Source organism: Volvox carteri (assembly GCF_000143455.1).
Source record: "Volvox carteri f. nagariensis unplaced genomic scaffold VOLCAscaffold_9, whole genome shotgun sequence".
In the NCBI taxonomy this organism is placed as follows: Eukaryota; Viridiplantae; Chlorophyta; class Chlorophyceae; order Chlamydomonadales; family Volvocaceae; genus Volvox; species Volvox carteri.
This window is the reverse complement of record NW_003307552.1, coordinates 735,834-751,457: the sequence shown is the minus strand read 5'-3', so window position 1 is coordinate 751,457 and position 15,624 is coordinate 735,834. Positions and strand designations below refer to the sequence as shown.

Here is a 15,624-nt window from a genome sequence, read left to right as displayed (position 1 = left end):
GGCCAATTCGACAAGTACAGAGCGCAAGACGACCCCAATGAACCCTGAAGCGTGTTTTGGAGGATCCCAGGTGCTAGTAAATAAAATGAGGAACAGACAATAAGAACTTCATGGAGGATCCGGCCTTAGAGTTGTGCGCTGGGGAAATGATCTTGTACTACAAGTACCTGAATTCGTTATTCAGCGGCAAGGTAGAGAACCTAGGAAGCAATGTGCAATGTATAGGTTCTTGCGACAGGCGTTCCGAGGAAGCTGAAATAAATATCTATCACATCCCAACTGAAAATCGTTATTTTTTTACTTTAGAAGGCATGCTGTCTTCTCATGCAAGCTAATTGAAGAGTTAAGGATGACTGCTTCTATGTCAAGCCAACGTTGATCAGCGTTTGAAGTTCTTTGGCAGCGCTTAAATTTCGGGGCTTGTAAGGGGAAACTTGTCTGGTACAGGACGACAAACTGGTCTAGAGACAAAGCATTATGAATTCAGGGCCCGTTGGAAGCGGCGATGGAGCGGATGCGCCAAATGCACCGCCCAGTCCATCTCTTGGGCAGCTGAAAGAAGCGCTTCGTGTCTTGGAGCAGACGCAGTATCTTGTAAGACGGGTCCTCATAGAGGCCTAAGTGAAAATGCTGCCGTCCCGTTACATACGGCTCTGATCAGTCCGCACGCCGTACCTTGCCTCCTGTTTGTGCGCTAAATCGGCTAGGTTAGTCCAGCGGCCTTGTTAACTATAAGGGGAGAGCATCCGTCAGGCTGGAAGCCAGGTTTGGCACCCACAACGGGAAAGCTGGGCAAGCGGGGTTAACAGCCTACCAGTCTGTACCCACTACCCTGCGCGTGCAGTGCACGGTTCCTGCCAATCTTTAATTTGCCATCACATGTTTCGGGCGCCTCCCGTGAACCGTTCTTGCAGTTTAACGGCATGAAGGCCAAGGTGATGTACGCATGTGGGGAGGGACACCTGCTGGCCTCGGATGAGGGCCGGGCCTATTTAACCAAAATTGTTAAGGCAAGTTACAGGACTGAACCTCGACCCGGCCATCGTAGGCACTGCGGGTAGGCACTGCGTTGTAATGATCGGGGGCGTCAAGGCTGGCTGGAGGCGGGGTTTGGGGAGAGGGGCTTAAATAGGAGGTGCCCTCCCCGATTCCACGCGACACCCATTGTCCATGCATAGGCCTGCAACTTGTAAGTACTCTCAAACCCTGAAACTCCTTTCCTATATACTGAAAATTCGGCTCAACAAATTCCAGATTAGAATGTCATCAATCGTGACATCGGCATGCATCGCCATCTGACTGGGCATGCGCAACGATGTTGCCACCACTGCCGTCGCTACGGCCGCACCTTCCATTCCGCTTGCCATGCAACAAACTACGCTCGTGTTTCCCGATTGCATACCTGCGCATACTGGTATCGTGCTGCTTCCCTTGCGTCACCAACTCCCTGTATTGGCACATTCTGCCCTCCTAATGGTCCATGCAGACCTTGGATGAGGAGCACCGGCAGATCCGTGCGGGATTTCCCCGCCTCTCAGCCGCACTGGAAGTGGCCCGTGCCATTGGCAAGTTGAGCGCGCTCAGAGCGGCTCGAAGTGCAGCAGCTGGAGGGGGACCGGGTGCTGGACCAGGGCTGGTGGCGGCGGGCCGCAGCATGGCGGCGGCGGCGGAAGCCGCGGCGGCCGCTGCACCGGCGGCGGCGCTTCAGGCCCATTGTCGGTCCGTGGTCGAACAGCTAGATGCGAAGGTGTGCGAGGAAATGCTGGCGGCGGGGGGAGCTCAGCTGCCTCGGCCGGCTAAGCGGCCACGGACAGGTGGGCGCTCTGTGGAGGACGCAATCGCATTCTGTTGGGATCGTAGGAACCGATAGAGATTGAAGGTCCAGACACTGGCCTGCGCTTGCGGGATGACGGAAACGTGTTGCTTAAAAGCATGTCCAGCGCCAATGCATGCACACACTGGGACCAGGCAATCACCATATCATGCCATGCTATGTCATGTCATTCTGTTCATGAGTGTTACTCCCGGCAGGATGAGACGTTTTGCGTTAGCACCATAACGTCTGTCCGACCACAACGCTCTATGCCCACGTTTACCCTTTCGGCATGGTGCTACTTTCCCACCCCATTCCCATCCTCATCCCCATCCCGTGGCGCTGTGCTCACCTCATCTCTCCGGCCGCTCCATGGCAGGTGACACGCCAGGACACCAGCCCGCCCCACCCTCCAGCACCTCCCTGCCCAGCCCACCTGCCACCGCCACCGCCGCTGCAGCCTCTCCACCCCAATCATCCGGCCCCACCCCGGCCGCCCCTGGCCCCGCGTCCACCTCCTTCACTGTAACCGGACTGCCCAAGCCCCTGGAAACCGCCGCTCAGCTCCTTGGTGTGCTGCTGCGGATACGTGCGCTGGACGGCTCAGCAGGCAGCATGGCCGGGGGTGCGGCCCCAGCCCTGGGTGGCATGAAGATACATGTACTGGACGATAGCGGGAATCCCCTGAGCCTGCCATCGACTCTGACGGCCACCCTCATGGCTGCGGCACAGGGCCAGGCGCCTGGAGCCAAGGCTGGGTCTGCACCCGGGGCAGCTGGTGGGGGGGGCCAAGCAAGGTTGGACGGGGCGTTGTTGGCAGCGAGCGCAGCGCGGCTGTGCAACGCCACGCAGGTAGGCTTGGTGGAGGGGAGGTAAGGGGTTTTTTCGGGCTAGGGGAGAGCGCTGGGAGCTGAACTTGGCACTGGACAGGTGGGCGATGGTTTAGCGCTCCACGCCGCAGAGGAGCTGGGCGAGGGGAGGTGCGCACATTGAGCCCCGGCTGTCTTCCCTCTTTTCCGTGTTCCGCAGGTGCGAATGCTGCTCCCCGGCGTGCTTGTGGCCAATGTGTTGCTGGAGGGCCCGGGCAACCCCGCCCCGCTGCGAGTGGCGGTGGACTGCGCGGACAAGGCCTTCGAGCTGGACCCATGGGCCACTCCCACCACCCAGGTGTGGACGCGCTCAGGGCTGACACTGCTGCGGGGCCACTGCCCCGCCGATCTACAGCTCCACTATTCAGCCACCACCTATCTCCGATTTGCTTCGTCTGTCTGAAAGCCTGGTTAAGTCCCGTCCCTCCACCCCATCATCACGCTGAATGTGACTGATGGTGTATGGCAGGTCTTCCGGCGCGTCAGTTCCCTGGCCACGCGCGTCCTCACCTACTACAATAAGCGTGCCTCGCTGTCAGCGGCGCACCGGACCTTCACATCTACATCACTCAATGCTGCTGCTCCCGCACCTGCCGCCGCCACGGCGGCCGTGGGGTTGCCTGCCGGAGCTGCGACGACCGGCGTCGCTGCGCTGCTGCCGCCTGAGCCCACCAGCCCTGGTGCAGCGGCACTGGAGGACTTCCTGTTGTGGCTTCTGAGTTGTCGGGACGTGTTCTCTAAGCGCTGTGCCGCTACCGGGCGCCTGATGGCCTGGGACCCCTCCGTGCAGTACCCCGTGCCGCCCATCTTCCGGGTGTTCAAGTGAGCCGTTCCCGCTGCTGTCCGCGTGGGGTGACGTTATCCATCGCGCATCATCACGGCGTGCGTCAGTTGAGCTAGGAAATCAATATGTACATGGAAAGGGGATGTCCCGAGTGGGAGAGGGTTCGTGCAGCGCTGGGGTCAACGTAGTATCGGAGTCGTCACGCACAGGTAGCGTTCGCATAGAGCTGCGGGCAGCTAAGGGGACAAACCCTTGACCATGCACAGCACACACATCCCAATCTATGGTTATTCTCTCCAATCCCGCTTAGTCTGTAAGACCACGGCTTTTGCAAGCCTCGTATCGCAGCACCTGCTCCACTTTTCACCTTGCATGTTTGTCCCTACCTCCGGCTTTGTCTTTCCCTCTTTCCTGACTCCCCGTCTCCCCATGCTCCTCCTAAGCCCTTGCCTGGTCGGTGCCTTGTCGACCCCTAGGCTGCCGCGCGAGGAGCTGCGGCTTCGTGCTGTGGACCTGTCCCGTGTGCCGGCCTACCACATGCATGTGGCACCCGTGGAGCAACTGGGCTGGGCGGAGGATGTGCCTGCGGAGGCAGTGGAGGAACTGGGCAGCAGCGCCGCCATCATGGAAGTCACCTGCAGTGCCCCGGGGGTAGGCCCAGGTGCCAGGAGCCTGGGGCTGGGCATCACTCCACTGGTGGCCATGCAACGGTGATGCGAGAGATGGGCCAGGGGGGGGACCCGTCTTTGGATCTGGCTGCAGGGCCTATGCGGATGTGAGCGAGCAATGCATGAAAGGTCGGACTCAGCGCGGCCTGTGTGCATAGAAAGGTAGATCGCAGGATGTTGATGTGCAGTGGCGTTATTCACAGTTAGCCTCTACTCCGGTTTTACTCATGTTACATGTAAATTGTCAGCAAGTTGTCAGCTACCTGAGACGTTAACAAGCGGTGGGGTACCCTGCCAAATGCACCAACTCGTGCAGGCGGCAGTGCGGCACGCGATAAGTTGCAGCTTGACCTAGGCTCTGTGCGCAGAGATCTGTTCCAACGACGTACCGCAGCTAAAAACATGCAGTACAACCACTTAGAGCTTGACAACACCCACATGAGCGTTACAATAAAAATTTCGCGATGCTTGGGGCGACGATAGGATACAGCTGTGTTTGCAGCCCCTCGTTCACACCAGAGCAACACACTTTCAGGCTCGCAGGAAATGGTAGACATGGCGAACAAATCTGTGTCTTCTCAGGAACCCGTGCAGCGGAGAAAATTTCTATGTCCCACTGCGCGACACTTATCGAAACTCCCTTACGCAAAATTGTACATGACCTCGCTATTGAGCGAAGTCAAGCAGCTGCAGGGGAGATAAACCGCCACGCCGGACGTAGAAAAAACTGGAAACCGTCAGTGTAAACTCAGTGCCGTTACGGTCAATCCAGGCGTGGCGCGCCAACCGGCAACGACCTACCCCTTCACCCTCACAACAGATAAACAAACCGTCAGCGAAGTAACAGAGACCAGCGCACAGGAATGCTATCATCATGTCACCTCACGTTGGGTTTCGTCCAGTAGCCTCAGCGGCACCTAAGCCCCACCAAGCTCCACGAAGTCCGGATCAGGCCAGATTAGGAAACAGCAAAAACGAACCGGCATTCAACCATCAGGCCAACTCTCAACTCCACCCACGCCACTGGACAACATTTAGTGCTTCTTAGTGAACGACTCCAGGTATTCAACCTCCTTCTTGGAGCCGATGAACAGAGGCACACGCTGGTGCACCTTCTCCGGGTTCACGTCCAGCACACGCTCAACACCCGTTGAGCCCAAGCCGCCGGCCTGCTCGGCAATGAACGACATGGGCGCGCACTCGTACAGCAGGCGCAGCTTGCCGTTCTTGTTCTTCTTGTCGCCGGGGTAGCCGTAGATGCCACCATATAGGAGGGTGCGGTGGAAGTCGCCCACCAGCGAACCGATGTAGCGAGCCTACAAGGAGCGGGCGGGGCATGTTAAACAGGGAGAAACCTCCGTGAACGTCCCTGAGCTGGAACGCATACAATAATAAACAGAGCAAAGGCATAGCAATGGCTACCCAATTCGACCGACTTGCTGCCCCAAGAACCCGTAACTCGCTTCCACACTTGCAACCATAAACCATACAATTGCAAGGTCCCGCAAGCAAAACCCGAGTCCGCATCGTGCTCAAACTTTCCCAGGAAGAGTCCTCAATGCAGCCCGGAGCCTAACCCTGAAACGCGCATACTCACCGAGTAAGGCTTGCCACCCCACTTGGACGGGTCCTTCAGGCTGTCCATGTACGCCCGCACGCTCTCATCCCACATGGCGTAGTTACCCTCGTTGAATGAGTATATCTTGCCAACCTGCGGACAGTGCAAGAAAGACGACACGCCCAGACGCGTTAAGCCTGCCGCAGTGTCTGTCACATGAACACCTAGAGTAAGGGCGGAAGAGGCAAAGGCCGCCGACACGACGGGAAAGCCAGTACATGCAGAAAAGCACAGCTGCATAGGCATGGGCACCCCAGAGCTCCTGCCACAGACGTAGCAAGTTCACATCACCCGAAGTTCACCATCTCAACTCCGGAAGGATCTATCCACAAATGCCCACACCAGTAAACCTCTCCCGCCTGCCCAGTTCCCCTAGCGGCCAGGACAATGTGAGGCCCTCGCCACCTCCCACCTCCGGGATGCGAACGTTGGGGTGCGTCAGCACAAACTCGCCGATGAGCGGGTCCATGGTGAAACCGAACACGCCGTTGCCGATAGTGATCACCAGCACCGTGGAGGACGAGTACAGGCAGTAGCCAGCGCACTTGAGACGCGAGCCTGGCTGGCACACGTTCATGACGCACTGCTCCTGTGGGCCCAAACAAACAGGGTGGGCCGGGAAGGATGCGCGACGGAGTGACGAACAGTTGACGTTTGCGGAGATGAAAGGGTTGTCAGCAATTTACCCAGATCTACGCAGCGGCAGGGTGGCAAGGAAATTCTCTACTCCCAGGTATCCATCATCTCGTAGCGTGAGAAGCACAAAAGACGAACGGGGTTTTGGTGCGGACATCATCGCAGGCACACGCTGCAAATATGTCGTACAGATTGCTGTCCCTGATCTGGCCTCCGGTCCATGGCTGCAAGGTTGCCAGAGCACTTTGAGCCCCGCACACAACTCAGCGCAGCTAACTTAGCAAGCCGCGCGAGAAACTCCCGTTGCACCCACCATCATCTTCTGCGGGTCGTCCATCGCGTCCAGGGGGCACTCCTCTGACGGCTCGTAGATGCCGAAAATGGAGCCCACGCTGATGCCAGCGTCAATGTTGGACGAGCCGTCCAGCGGGTCGAACACCACAATGTAGTTGCCTGTCAGGGAGCGGTCCGCCGTGATGTCAAAAAACGACTGGCACCACAAACCCCGATAGAAGCCGAAACTTGCGGCGCATATCGGGAAAGGTGTCACGCGCACATGCACGAACATTAGCACGGTATTATGTGAGGGGTTGGTCAAGAGCGTGGTCTGGGCCAACGAGGCAACATGGGCCCCAATATCATCTGCTGCGCGCTGGCGCGTTGCCAACTAGCCAAGCATTGCCAACAAGACGCTGCCTGACCTGGGCCTCCTCCTTGCGGCCTACTAACATATGTAGCCATCGGTTCGACAACTCTTTCTCACGAAATGCTCTTCACGGGCGTAACCTGGCCCAAACGAAATCCCGAGTACACATTACATTGCTGGACAGTTACAGTGTGCGCACAATTAAAGCGAAAAATGGCCAGGTTGCAAGCCAGTTGATAGAAGCACTGCAACATGCTCCGTTACACTCAAATATGGCCGCACGTTGACACCCCCTACCCTACCCGAGTAGGTCTCCTCCACAGCCACCGGCTGGTCCTCCTCCTCCGAGGCGATGATGCCCTGCAGAGATGAGAGGCCAGGAGAGGGTTTCCGAAATACAGAGCCAGAGTTGGAATACAACAGTACAGCGCGTGTGCGGGTCTGAATTCAGACAGTGTAAAGCGCGACAGGGTAAGCGGCCTCACATGCGTCTGCCTGCCGCCATGCTCGGCACAACTTTCGGGCCCCTAAGATTGCCCCGGGAAACAGCGACTGGGCCCCGATGTGGTCGGGGTGGCCTCCAGGCCGCCACCTTGGATTCCTAGGAGCGTGAGGTGACCATCCCGCATAGTGGAAGCCTGCCTGGCCCCCCTCCCTCTTCCTGTACTTCTACTATACTCACGGTGCGGCCGCACGAGGCGAGGCAGTTCTTGAACACCTCGTTGGACACGACATCCAGCTTCTTCTGGTCCTCACCCTGCAAAACCGGAATTCCGCGCAACAACCGGCGGGTGTAGTAGTCCATGCGCGTGCTTTAGGGCAGGGTGCGCTTTAGGTAGGGCAAGGGCACGGCGCGGTGTCTGCGCTGGTACCAAGGATAGCTGGGATGGTGTCCTTTATAGGGGCGCGGTACACCCTAGGACGTCCGTAATGCCGCAGACCTGAGACCCAGCTCAATATGGCACCTATGGCGCCTAATAAGAGGCCTGTGCGTAAAAAGCCCGGAGGGTTCGCATTTGCACACTCAGTCAGCCTTGCATTCCATGGGAACGGGGCCCGTAATTCCCAACAAGTTTTCCAAATACCCGATTTGTAGTGCGGTAGACACCCCGATAATGCTAAAACGCAGGATCTCAGGGCTAATTGTTACCCTAATTGCCCGCGCGTGTAACGTCAATCGCGAGTAATGAGCCGTTCGGCCCCAGGGGATGTGGAAGCTATGAAGTGCCAGACAGAGCTTTGTAGATTAACAAGCATTTTTCTGGGGACCCCGCCGCGCGCACCCTTGCCAGCACTTGCCTGGACGTTCTGATTGCCGGCAACACCGGTCAGATTGGAAATGCCAGCGCGGTTCACCAGCGAGGAAATCTGCTTGCAGGCAAGCGCGACCGACGAGATAACGGTTGCCAGCTCGCCATCGATCGTGCCCTTCATCTCCTCCTGCAAAGTACAATGGAATTGCGCAGTCAGTTGCACGTTATAATCAATCAACTAGACAATGCTGGCCCACGCCTCAATTACCATTAACTCCACCACTTTAGGACATATTGGGTCCCACGGCAGCTTCACTGTAGAATACACCTTGTCAAAACTGTCAAAATGCGCACCTTCAGCAGCCAGGTTGTGAGAGTGAAGAGCTCATACTGGCTGCTCTTGGTCACAGGCTTAGCAGGCGCCTCGACAGCGGCAGCAGCCTGCAGACAGGCAGCTGTTAATAGGCAATGATGCAGGCAGCGTCCCACAACGGCCTACCTTAGCCACCACCGAGCGGCGAGCAGCAACAGCCGAGGGCGACGAAGTAAAAGCACCAGCAACGGAGCCCTGTAAAGCAAGAAGCAAGAATAACTGAGCCAGAGGGAAGGGCAACCGACAAGCCACTCAGCGCACCTGGCGAGGTTGAGCGACCGCGCGGACTGCCACCACCTCCTTGCGGCTGGCCTTGGTGGCAACGCCGGCCTGGGTGACGGTACGCTGTGCGATGGCGGCCATTTTGAAGGTGACCGGTCAGTGCGACTCATTCTGTGCAGATAATTGTCCCTTATCTTCAACGCGAAGTGCCGTACAGCAACCAATTCTTGTTCGGATTCTCAGCGCAATTGCTTATAATGCACTGTTAGCAGTGAAATCAATATATCCATGCTCAATTACAGTGATTGAATGAAAGCTGTCCAGTTACTAGTCCCTTTACCTCACGTAAAGTATGCGAAAAGCAGATGAAAATGAGGCTTCAGTCCGTTTATTAGATTTTAAACGAATGTACAAAGCGAAAGATCCTTTACTATCGCAGTCATCTTTATATATTGGGCGCGAGGAAAGTCCCACGGGCCGTGTTTTGGCCCCCACAAGACGTCGGAGACTGGGCATTTCTCGGTAAACTATTTTTCGGTAGGCAAAACTCATGGCCAGGTTGAACTGGATCCACCGGATCTTATGCACACCCTAATCCAACCGTGCACCTCCAGGGTTTGCCGATGACGAAGAACATGGCTTGACAAGATGCTAGAAGCACCATGCATTCCAGTCAGTAGGGTAGACAATCATCCGTTTACAGTTGTTTTGCACCTTTCTACTTCTGGCAAAAGCCCTGAGAACATGAGCCTTATGGTTGGCACAGGATGTGCGGCGTCCAGTCCATAACCGGCCGCATGGATCCGCCGTAACCACCGGTTGTTATTCAACAACGAAAGCCGTTAAGACATGTCTTCATCATGCTTCCCACTGGCGTCGAATCCAAAACACCAGACTACGCCCACAGAGTCAACATCATCTCGCGCTACTGGAACACTGTCCTTCAGGCCGAGTGTCATACACAAGAGCAACGTCCACGGCACAGCGCGAAACTCGCAAAACCGAAACACGAGTAGTAGCAGCAAAGCGTTCACCCGCTGCTATAAGGACAAGAAAAATTGGGTACCACCGACAAAGGCCTATAAATTAATGAATATCACCAATCCGCACATCTGCTCTGGTGCTGTCCCATTCTGCCGGTGATGAAGTTAAATATATGCAAAACCATGTAGCTCCGCCATGCACCATGCACTTGTGGCGAATGCAGCCATCCACGCCATGCCCCTGCTGCCGCCCGCGCGCATCGCCACGTGACCTCCCCTCCAAGTCAGGCATCATCGGGTAATACTGAAACAACGCGCGCATTACTTCTGACCTTGCAAAGTGTTCGCTCTGCCGTTTTCCGTTTGTTTAATTATCCAAGTCACGATGCGGGTTTTTCCTGTTACCTCCCATGCATGCAACGCTCCATGATGCGCACGCGATGTGCACCGCAATGGCAAAGACAGTCCCGGGCCCATAGGCAAATATAGATAGGCCCCTCTCGGTCTGCAAACTGGTACCCAGCCTTATTCGTTTCGTCCGCACACCCGCTGGGCACTCTTAAGCTTATTTTGGGAATCACGAAAAGCAGCTACTGATAGCAAGGGCGTCCCCCGACGCACGCAGCGGATTAACCCCCTCCCTCCGCGGGCCTCCCTACCGCGGGACCGTCCCGTCAACGCGGACCGGCAGCAGCGGGCCCGCATCCACTGCAGCCAGAAAGGGGTGCCGCAATGCCTCCTCCGCACTGAGCCGCTGCTCCGGATCCACAGCCACGAGCCGCACCACGAGGTCCTTGAGCTCATCCGGCAGGAAATCCGGTAGCGCCGCCTCACCGCGCAAGAAGCCCAGAACGCGACCCGTTTGTCGGTGCCACGCGGCACACACCGTCAGCAGGACGCCCACAGAGTACAAGTCCGCCTTGACACTGAAGGCGCCCTTGCGCTTCGTTTCCGGTGCCGCAAAGAGGGGCGTGCCCGAGGCAGGCAGGTGCAGCATGCCATCGGCTGCCACCCGCTGCATGCAGCCTGCATCACCCACCATCAAGCGGCCTTCCGATGTTCGCAGCAAGTTAGAGGGCTTGATGTCCAGGTGTGCATAGCCCTGGCCGTGCAGGGCTTCCAGGGCTGTGAGCACAGACACGGCCACCTGGGCGATGCGGTAAGGGGGCAGCAGCGGCTGCGACAGCGCCCCGCGGACCTCACTTAAAGCATCGGTCTGCAGAGGAGGGAGTCGTAAGATGAACAGTCAATGGGAAAAGCAGGACATGAAACGCTGCGGAAGAGCCCCTGCGGCCAATGCGAGCTGTCATGAGGGGCGCCATGGCTCACATTTAAAAGTACATGCCGATGAGGTCCATACGCACGCACATCCGCCAAGTTCAAACACATCGAGCTGTACATTACAGCCGACCAACATCCCCATCGTCGCGCGTGTCGTCGAGCACAGTTCACCCAAGGTGCCAATCCCAACGCATCCTGGTGTTGCCCAGACAGCGCCTCCCGTTGCGCCCTTCACAGCTGCAGCTCGCAAAAGACTCATCTCAACGAGAGCCAAAGGAAAGCCATGCACGTCAACGAATATAGTATGACTGCAGGTGTTGAAGATCCCCATGGCGCACCCGCACCGCGCCCAACCCCATGGCTCCCCCGGCCGCACCAGCTCGTGCTCCAGCGTGCTCCCGGCCGCCAGCTCCATGAGCAGCTCCTGACGGTCAGGGTGCGTGGCAGTACCCAGTAGCCGCACCACAAACGGGCAACCTGCCCCGGCACGTAGCCCCTCCACCTCTCGGGCGAATACAGCATCTTCCCGGGCGCGCATGTGCGGGTCGCGGCTGCGGGGCATGGTCTTGCGCGCTGCCGGCAGTGCGGGGCCACCCTCTGGTAGCGCTACATGTACCAGCTCCACTCGGCACGTCGCACCGGTGCCTAGGAGCCGAGATGGCTTGCAGCTTTCTAAGCCCCGTGTGGACAAATACTGATACAACAGGACAAAGGTGGGAGTGGTGGGTGCTCGTGATTCCCTGACGAGCATTCCCTGACGAGTCAGGGAATGTAAAGAAGCCGACGCATTTCGGAGCTGCCTATAAGTGAACTTGAACGCATCCAATGCCGTGACAAGCCGTGTCTCAAAGGAACGGGGTACAGGGGGCAAGTCGCCGATGAAAATGCTTCACAACCGAAGGGAACTGCAGAACATATTCACATAAACGATAACAAGTGTTCCAACAGGAATATTAGTGATGGGCTTGCGGTGCCCCTTGCCCGTTGGACGCTTCATAGTTTTTCTAGTCGATCTTTGCTTCTCCCCTTCCCTCCTCTCGTTCCCTTGTGCTGACCATAACCCTCTCGTCCTAGTCCCTTCTCCGAAGTACCTACCTCGGCAATGAATTCCCGCGAACCCACTTCGCTGACATCACCAAATGATGATGCATCCGCAAAGGAGCTGTCCTCAATCGCACACCGCTCATCGAGCTCCCCGTCTAAAGAGGACTCGCAGATGCTTGTCTGCCGGTTAACCTGGCGCACATAGCACCAGACAAGTCATGCACACACATCAATTACGTACGTGTATTATGCATTATATGTATTAACCCGGGCAGGGTAAAGCCACGCTTGCAGAAGCATGTTGGACAGCACCTGGATGACCCCCATGGCGATTCATGCATGTGCATATGCCATATCCATGCATATGCCGGGTTGGGCTTACGATTGCGTGTCCGTCCTTGGCGGAAAAGATGGATAGGGCCGGGGCTGGGCATGAAATCCGACAGCCCTAGCTTCTCCTACCTTTGTAAAAGGGGTCAGCAGGTCGGCCGGTTCTCTCCGCAACTCTACGTGCGGCTGGCACATATCCTGCACACAGTGCACGATACAGGTGTTGCTCAGTTAAACCGAGGGAATGACGTCGCGCAGACAACCACTGCTGACTTGCACCGTTGTAAATAGGAGTTTGAGCACCATTCCCGAAAGGTAGTCAGCAATTAAAACCAACGGGCAGCAAACAACGGGAAAAGCCGCTTGATTTGAGCGCACCCCGACTTTTGGACTGCCTTCGCAAATTAAGCCGCGCTGCGAGTTCGTTCACCCGTTCGGCAAAAGCCGGGGTACTGATGGGCCCGTAACGAACTCGACGCTGACACATAAAAGCCATTCCCAACAAGATCACAGGCCAAAGCCCGATGTATCTCACCGGTATTTAAAACGACAAGGCGCAGACGATATAACGGGACCCTGTGTCGACTCAGACACCCAATCGGGAGGCAGGCACGTGTCTTACATTGCACGCATGGATTGGCGTCACCGCTTATTCCTGAAGTTTAATACCACAGCTCTTGTGTGAACGTAGAGCTTATGCACCTGGTTGCGAACTATATATACTGTTCCGGTAATAAGCAGCTTAAGGGCCTCCAAGTATTATAAATAATGAGATAACTAACCTTTTGATAGAAATAATAGGACGATTAAGGCGAGAGCTTTCGCGCTCAATTTATTGTGCATGCATAGTTTGAATACCCCCGGCAAACATTCACTGTGGCTCAGGAACGTGCCACATAGCTTCAGGAGAAGTTAGCATGCAGCAGTGGGCAACCGGTTCCCTCTCATGTAGCAAGCATGTACGGCGCTGCCAGGCAGGGCCTCCCTGCTTGCACGCATGCCTGTCATGCAGCGGATATCGGTCGGGCCGTGATGCCGGTCATGGAGGCTGACATAATTTGACAACATGTCTAAGAAAGTAAGGAAGCATGAAAAATGGCTGAATGTGCCCGTTCCTGCAGGGTGTGCTTTTGAACGACGCGTGTTGCAAGTATACGGCTGAGACCACCGTTAAAAGCGACAATGAATTACAATTAATCTGTACTGAAATATGTCATTACGGGCTTTAGACCAAAAGCTATTGGGCCGCAATATTTCCATTCTTGGTTGTGGACGTTGGTACTGGTTCGAGACGCGACTGTTTGCCTGCACAAACATGCCCATTAACCTTGCTTGAACGAATATCCTCGTTGCAAACTATCATCATGTGTCACGACTGTATAAGCGCTAGGTGCGGGCCATGTTGCATAATGTGCCGGTATAATGCGTCCCGTGTTGGAGCGTGACTATATGTATTCGATGCCAGGTGTCGCGGACGGTATGCTTTAGATAAAGCGCCCCGGTACCCCCTTCCGGCTTCTTACAGTATGGAGTTAGCAGTAGTTCGCATATCACAACTCATCAATCGCTTGCCTCCCTTATGAGCTATTGCGGCAGGGATGCATGAGGGGAACAATGCTATGCCTCCGCCGGAGGAAGCATGGAAACGTATTGTTCAAAAGGTTGGGTTGGAAAATTGGTCATATGTTGGTTAAGGGTACAGGGGTGAAACCGTCCGAGAGCTGGATGGATGTCTCAAACCGCCATTCGTCGTTGTTGCAGTCGCCCTTGAAACGTCGGCGACCCAGCTGTCAGAGCGGCCAAGCCAGCACAGCCTATAATCAACACCTCCAGTGTCCCGGCTCCCGCAGCGTCCTTCTTTCCCCCCTTTGGCTCACGCAGCATCCTACTTCCCGGCCGGCCCCTCTTCCCCCATCTCCTCCCCTTCCTCCTCCCGCGCCTCCGCCGCCAGCCGCGCCGCCACCAGCAACTCCATCACCTCAGGGCCCACGTTGCCGTACCGAATGCCGTACGCGCGTACGAGTGCCGCCCGCGCCTGGCGGTACTCCTCGTGCTGTGGTCCGAAAAGCTGCAGCGAGCGCATTGCCAGCTCCGCTGCCAGGTACACGTGGCCGTCACTGCCTGGCGAGACCCCGTCGAGGATGCGGGCACACTGGGCCAGAGACTCGGTTTCCACTGGGTCTACTGGCGGCCGCGGGTGCGGGTGTGAGTGCCGGGTGCCGGCCCTGGGCCCCCGACCGCCTAACTGTCCTGGCGCCCCCTCGAGACCACTCGTGACCGTATCCTTTCCCGGCATCTCCGCCTGCAAAGGAGTGCGGAAATGGACGAGGATCACGTGGGGAGGACTCTGTGGGCATTAGCAGGCAGCCTGAGCTTGGCTTCAGTAGTGCGACGGCATTGGCGAGATGGTGAATGTACTACGGCTCGGAGCTCGGCTCGGAGGCAATGCTTCACTGCTGAATTCATTAGGACACGGTTACCATAATACTGTATATGGTCCTCCGCACGCAAATGCCCCTGAGCCTTGCGTCACGCCCAGATCCTCCGCTCCACTCCTCCTCCCTTCCGCCCTTCCAACCAAACACCCGCGGTGCAGTATTCGAGAGAACCCTGAACCTCAATTACAAGCGTACCATCAGCTTGCTCAAAGCCGCCGCAGCGGCGAGCTCGTCGGCACAAAGGCTTATCATGTCGTACATGTCGTATACGCATGCCTGCAACAGGAAACGCGGGAGAGGGTTCTTTGGAAGGAACTGCAGTACTTGTAATGCGCAATCCTTATGGACGCACAGTGCCTTAGATGCCAGATGTGGACAGCCACTGCCACTAATGGGTGACTTGCATCCCGCCTATCCTCGCAACGAACGCATATTGCATCTACCTACGCCCCTCCACAATTTGCCCAACACGCGCAGACACCTCGCACCAGAGTATCGCCTCATGCCCTCCTTATGGGTGCGCCCGACCCGTACAACCAGCAACCACTCTTGCCCGGTCTCTGTTGACCGTGTGCCACCTAAAAACGTGATCTGGTGCAAAGCCCTTTGAAAAACCTGAAACAAGCAGACACACGCGCGGCTAACAACTTAGACGACCTGCAGCCA

General features: G+C 56.7%; 3 protein-coding genes across 3 annotated transcripts; 1 reads left to right on the top strand and 2 right to left on the bottom strand.

The window, feature by feature from the left end:
• Positions 1 to 110: 110 nt before the first annotated feature.
• On the top strand, positions 111 to 4,117 carry VOLCADRAFT_88526 (uncharacterized protein; the record flags this gene model as incomplete). The annotated part of the gene is made up of 8 exons (XM_002948265.1): positions 111 to 163; positions 845 to 948; positions 1,179 to 1,189; positions 1,487 to 1,814; positions 2,274 to 2,665; positions 2,843 to 2,980; positions 3,152 to 3,504; positions 3,910 to 4,117. Coding segments are annotated over 8 exons (1,587 nt in total), but the record flags the coding sequence as incomplete, so codon positions are not given.
• A 232-nt stretch (positions 4,118 to 4,349) lies between these two features.
• Positions 4,350 to 9,036, bottom strand: fbp1 (fructose-1,6-bisphosphatase). The gene is made up of 10 exons (XM_002948124.1): positions 8,922 to 9,036; positions 8,787 to 8,855; positions 8,642 to 8,728; positions 8,334 to 8,474; positions 7,717 to 7,791; positions 7,337 to 7,394; positions 6,702 to 6,841; positions 6,165 to 6,341; positions 5,732 to 5,845; positions 4,350 to 5,450 (listed from the first exon to the last, which is right to left on the bottom strand). The coding sequence occupies exons 1-10, from the start codon at positions 9,021 to 9,023 to the stop codon at positions 5,169 to 5,171; spliced, it is 1,245 nt and encodes a 414-aa protein (XP_002948170.1). The 5' UTR covers positions 9,024 to 9,036; the 3' UTR covers positions 4,350 to 5,168.
• Positions 9,037 to 9,565: 529 nt separating this feature from the next.
• Positions 9,566 to 11,203, bottom strand: stpk11 (serine/threonine protein kinase 11). The gene has a single exon (XM_002948123.1). The coding sequence runs from the start codon at positions 10,905 to 10,907 to the stop codon at positions 10,521 to 10,523; it is 387 nt and encodes a 128-aa protein (XP_002948169.1). The 5' UTR covers positions 10,908 to 11,203; the 3' UTR covers positions 9,566 to 10,520.
• Positions 11,204 to 15,624: the final 4,421 nt, after the last annotated feature.

Bases quoted from the DNA above. Each gene is read 5' to 3' on its own strand.
- fbp1 (XM_002948124.1), bottom strand. From the start codon at position 9,023: ATGGCCGCCATCGCACAGCGTACCGTCACCCAGGCCGGCGTTGCCACC. The intron at 7,792-8,333 runs GCAAGTGCTGGC...CCGGTTTTGCAG, and splicing joins CCGGCAATCAGAACGTCCAG to GGTGAGGACCAGAAGAAGCT. The intron at 5,846-6,164 runs GTGGGAGGTGGC...CACTGTCCGCAG, and splicing joins CCAACGTTCGCATCCCGGAG to GTTGGCAAGATATACTCATT.
- stpk11 (XM_002948123.1), bottom strand. From the start codon at position 10,907: ATGGTGGGTGATGCAGGCTGCATGCAGCGGGTGGCAGCCGATGGCATG.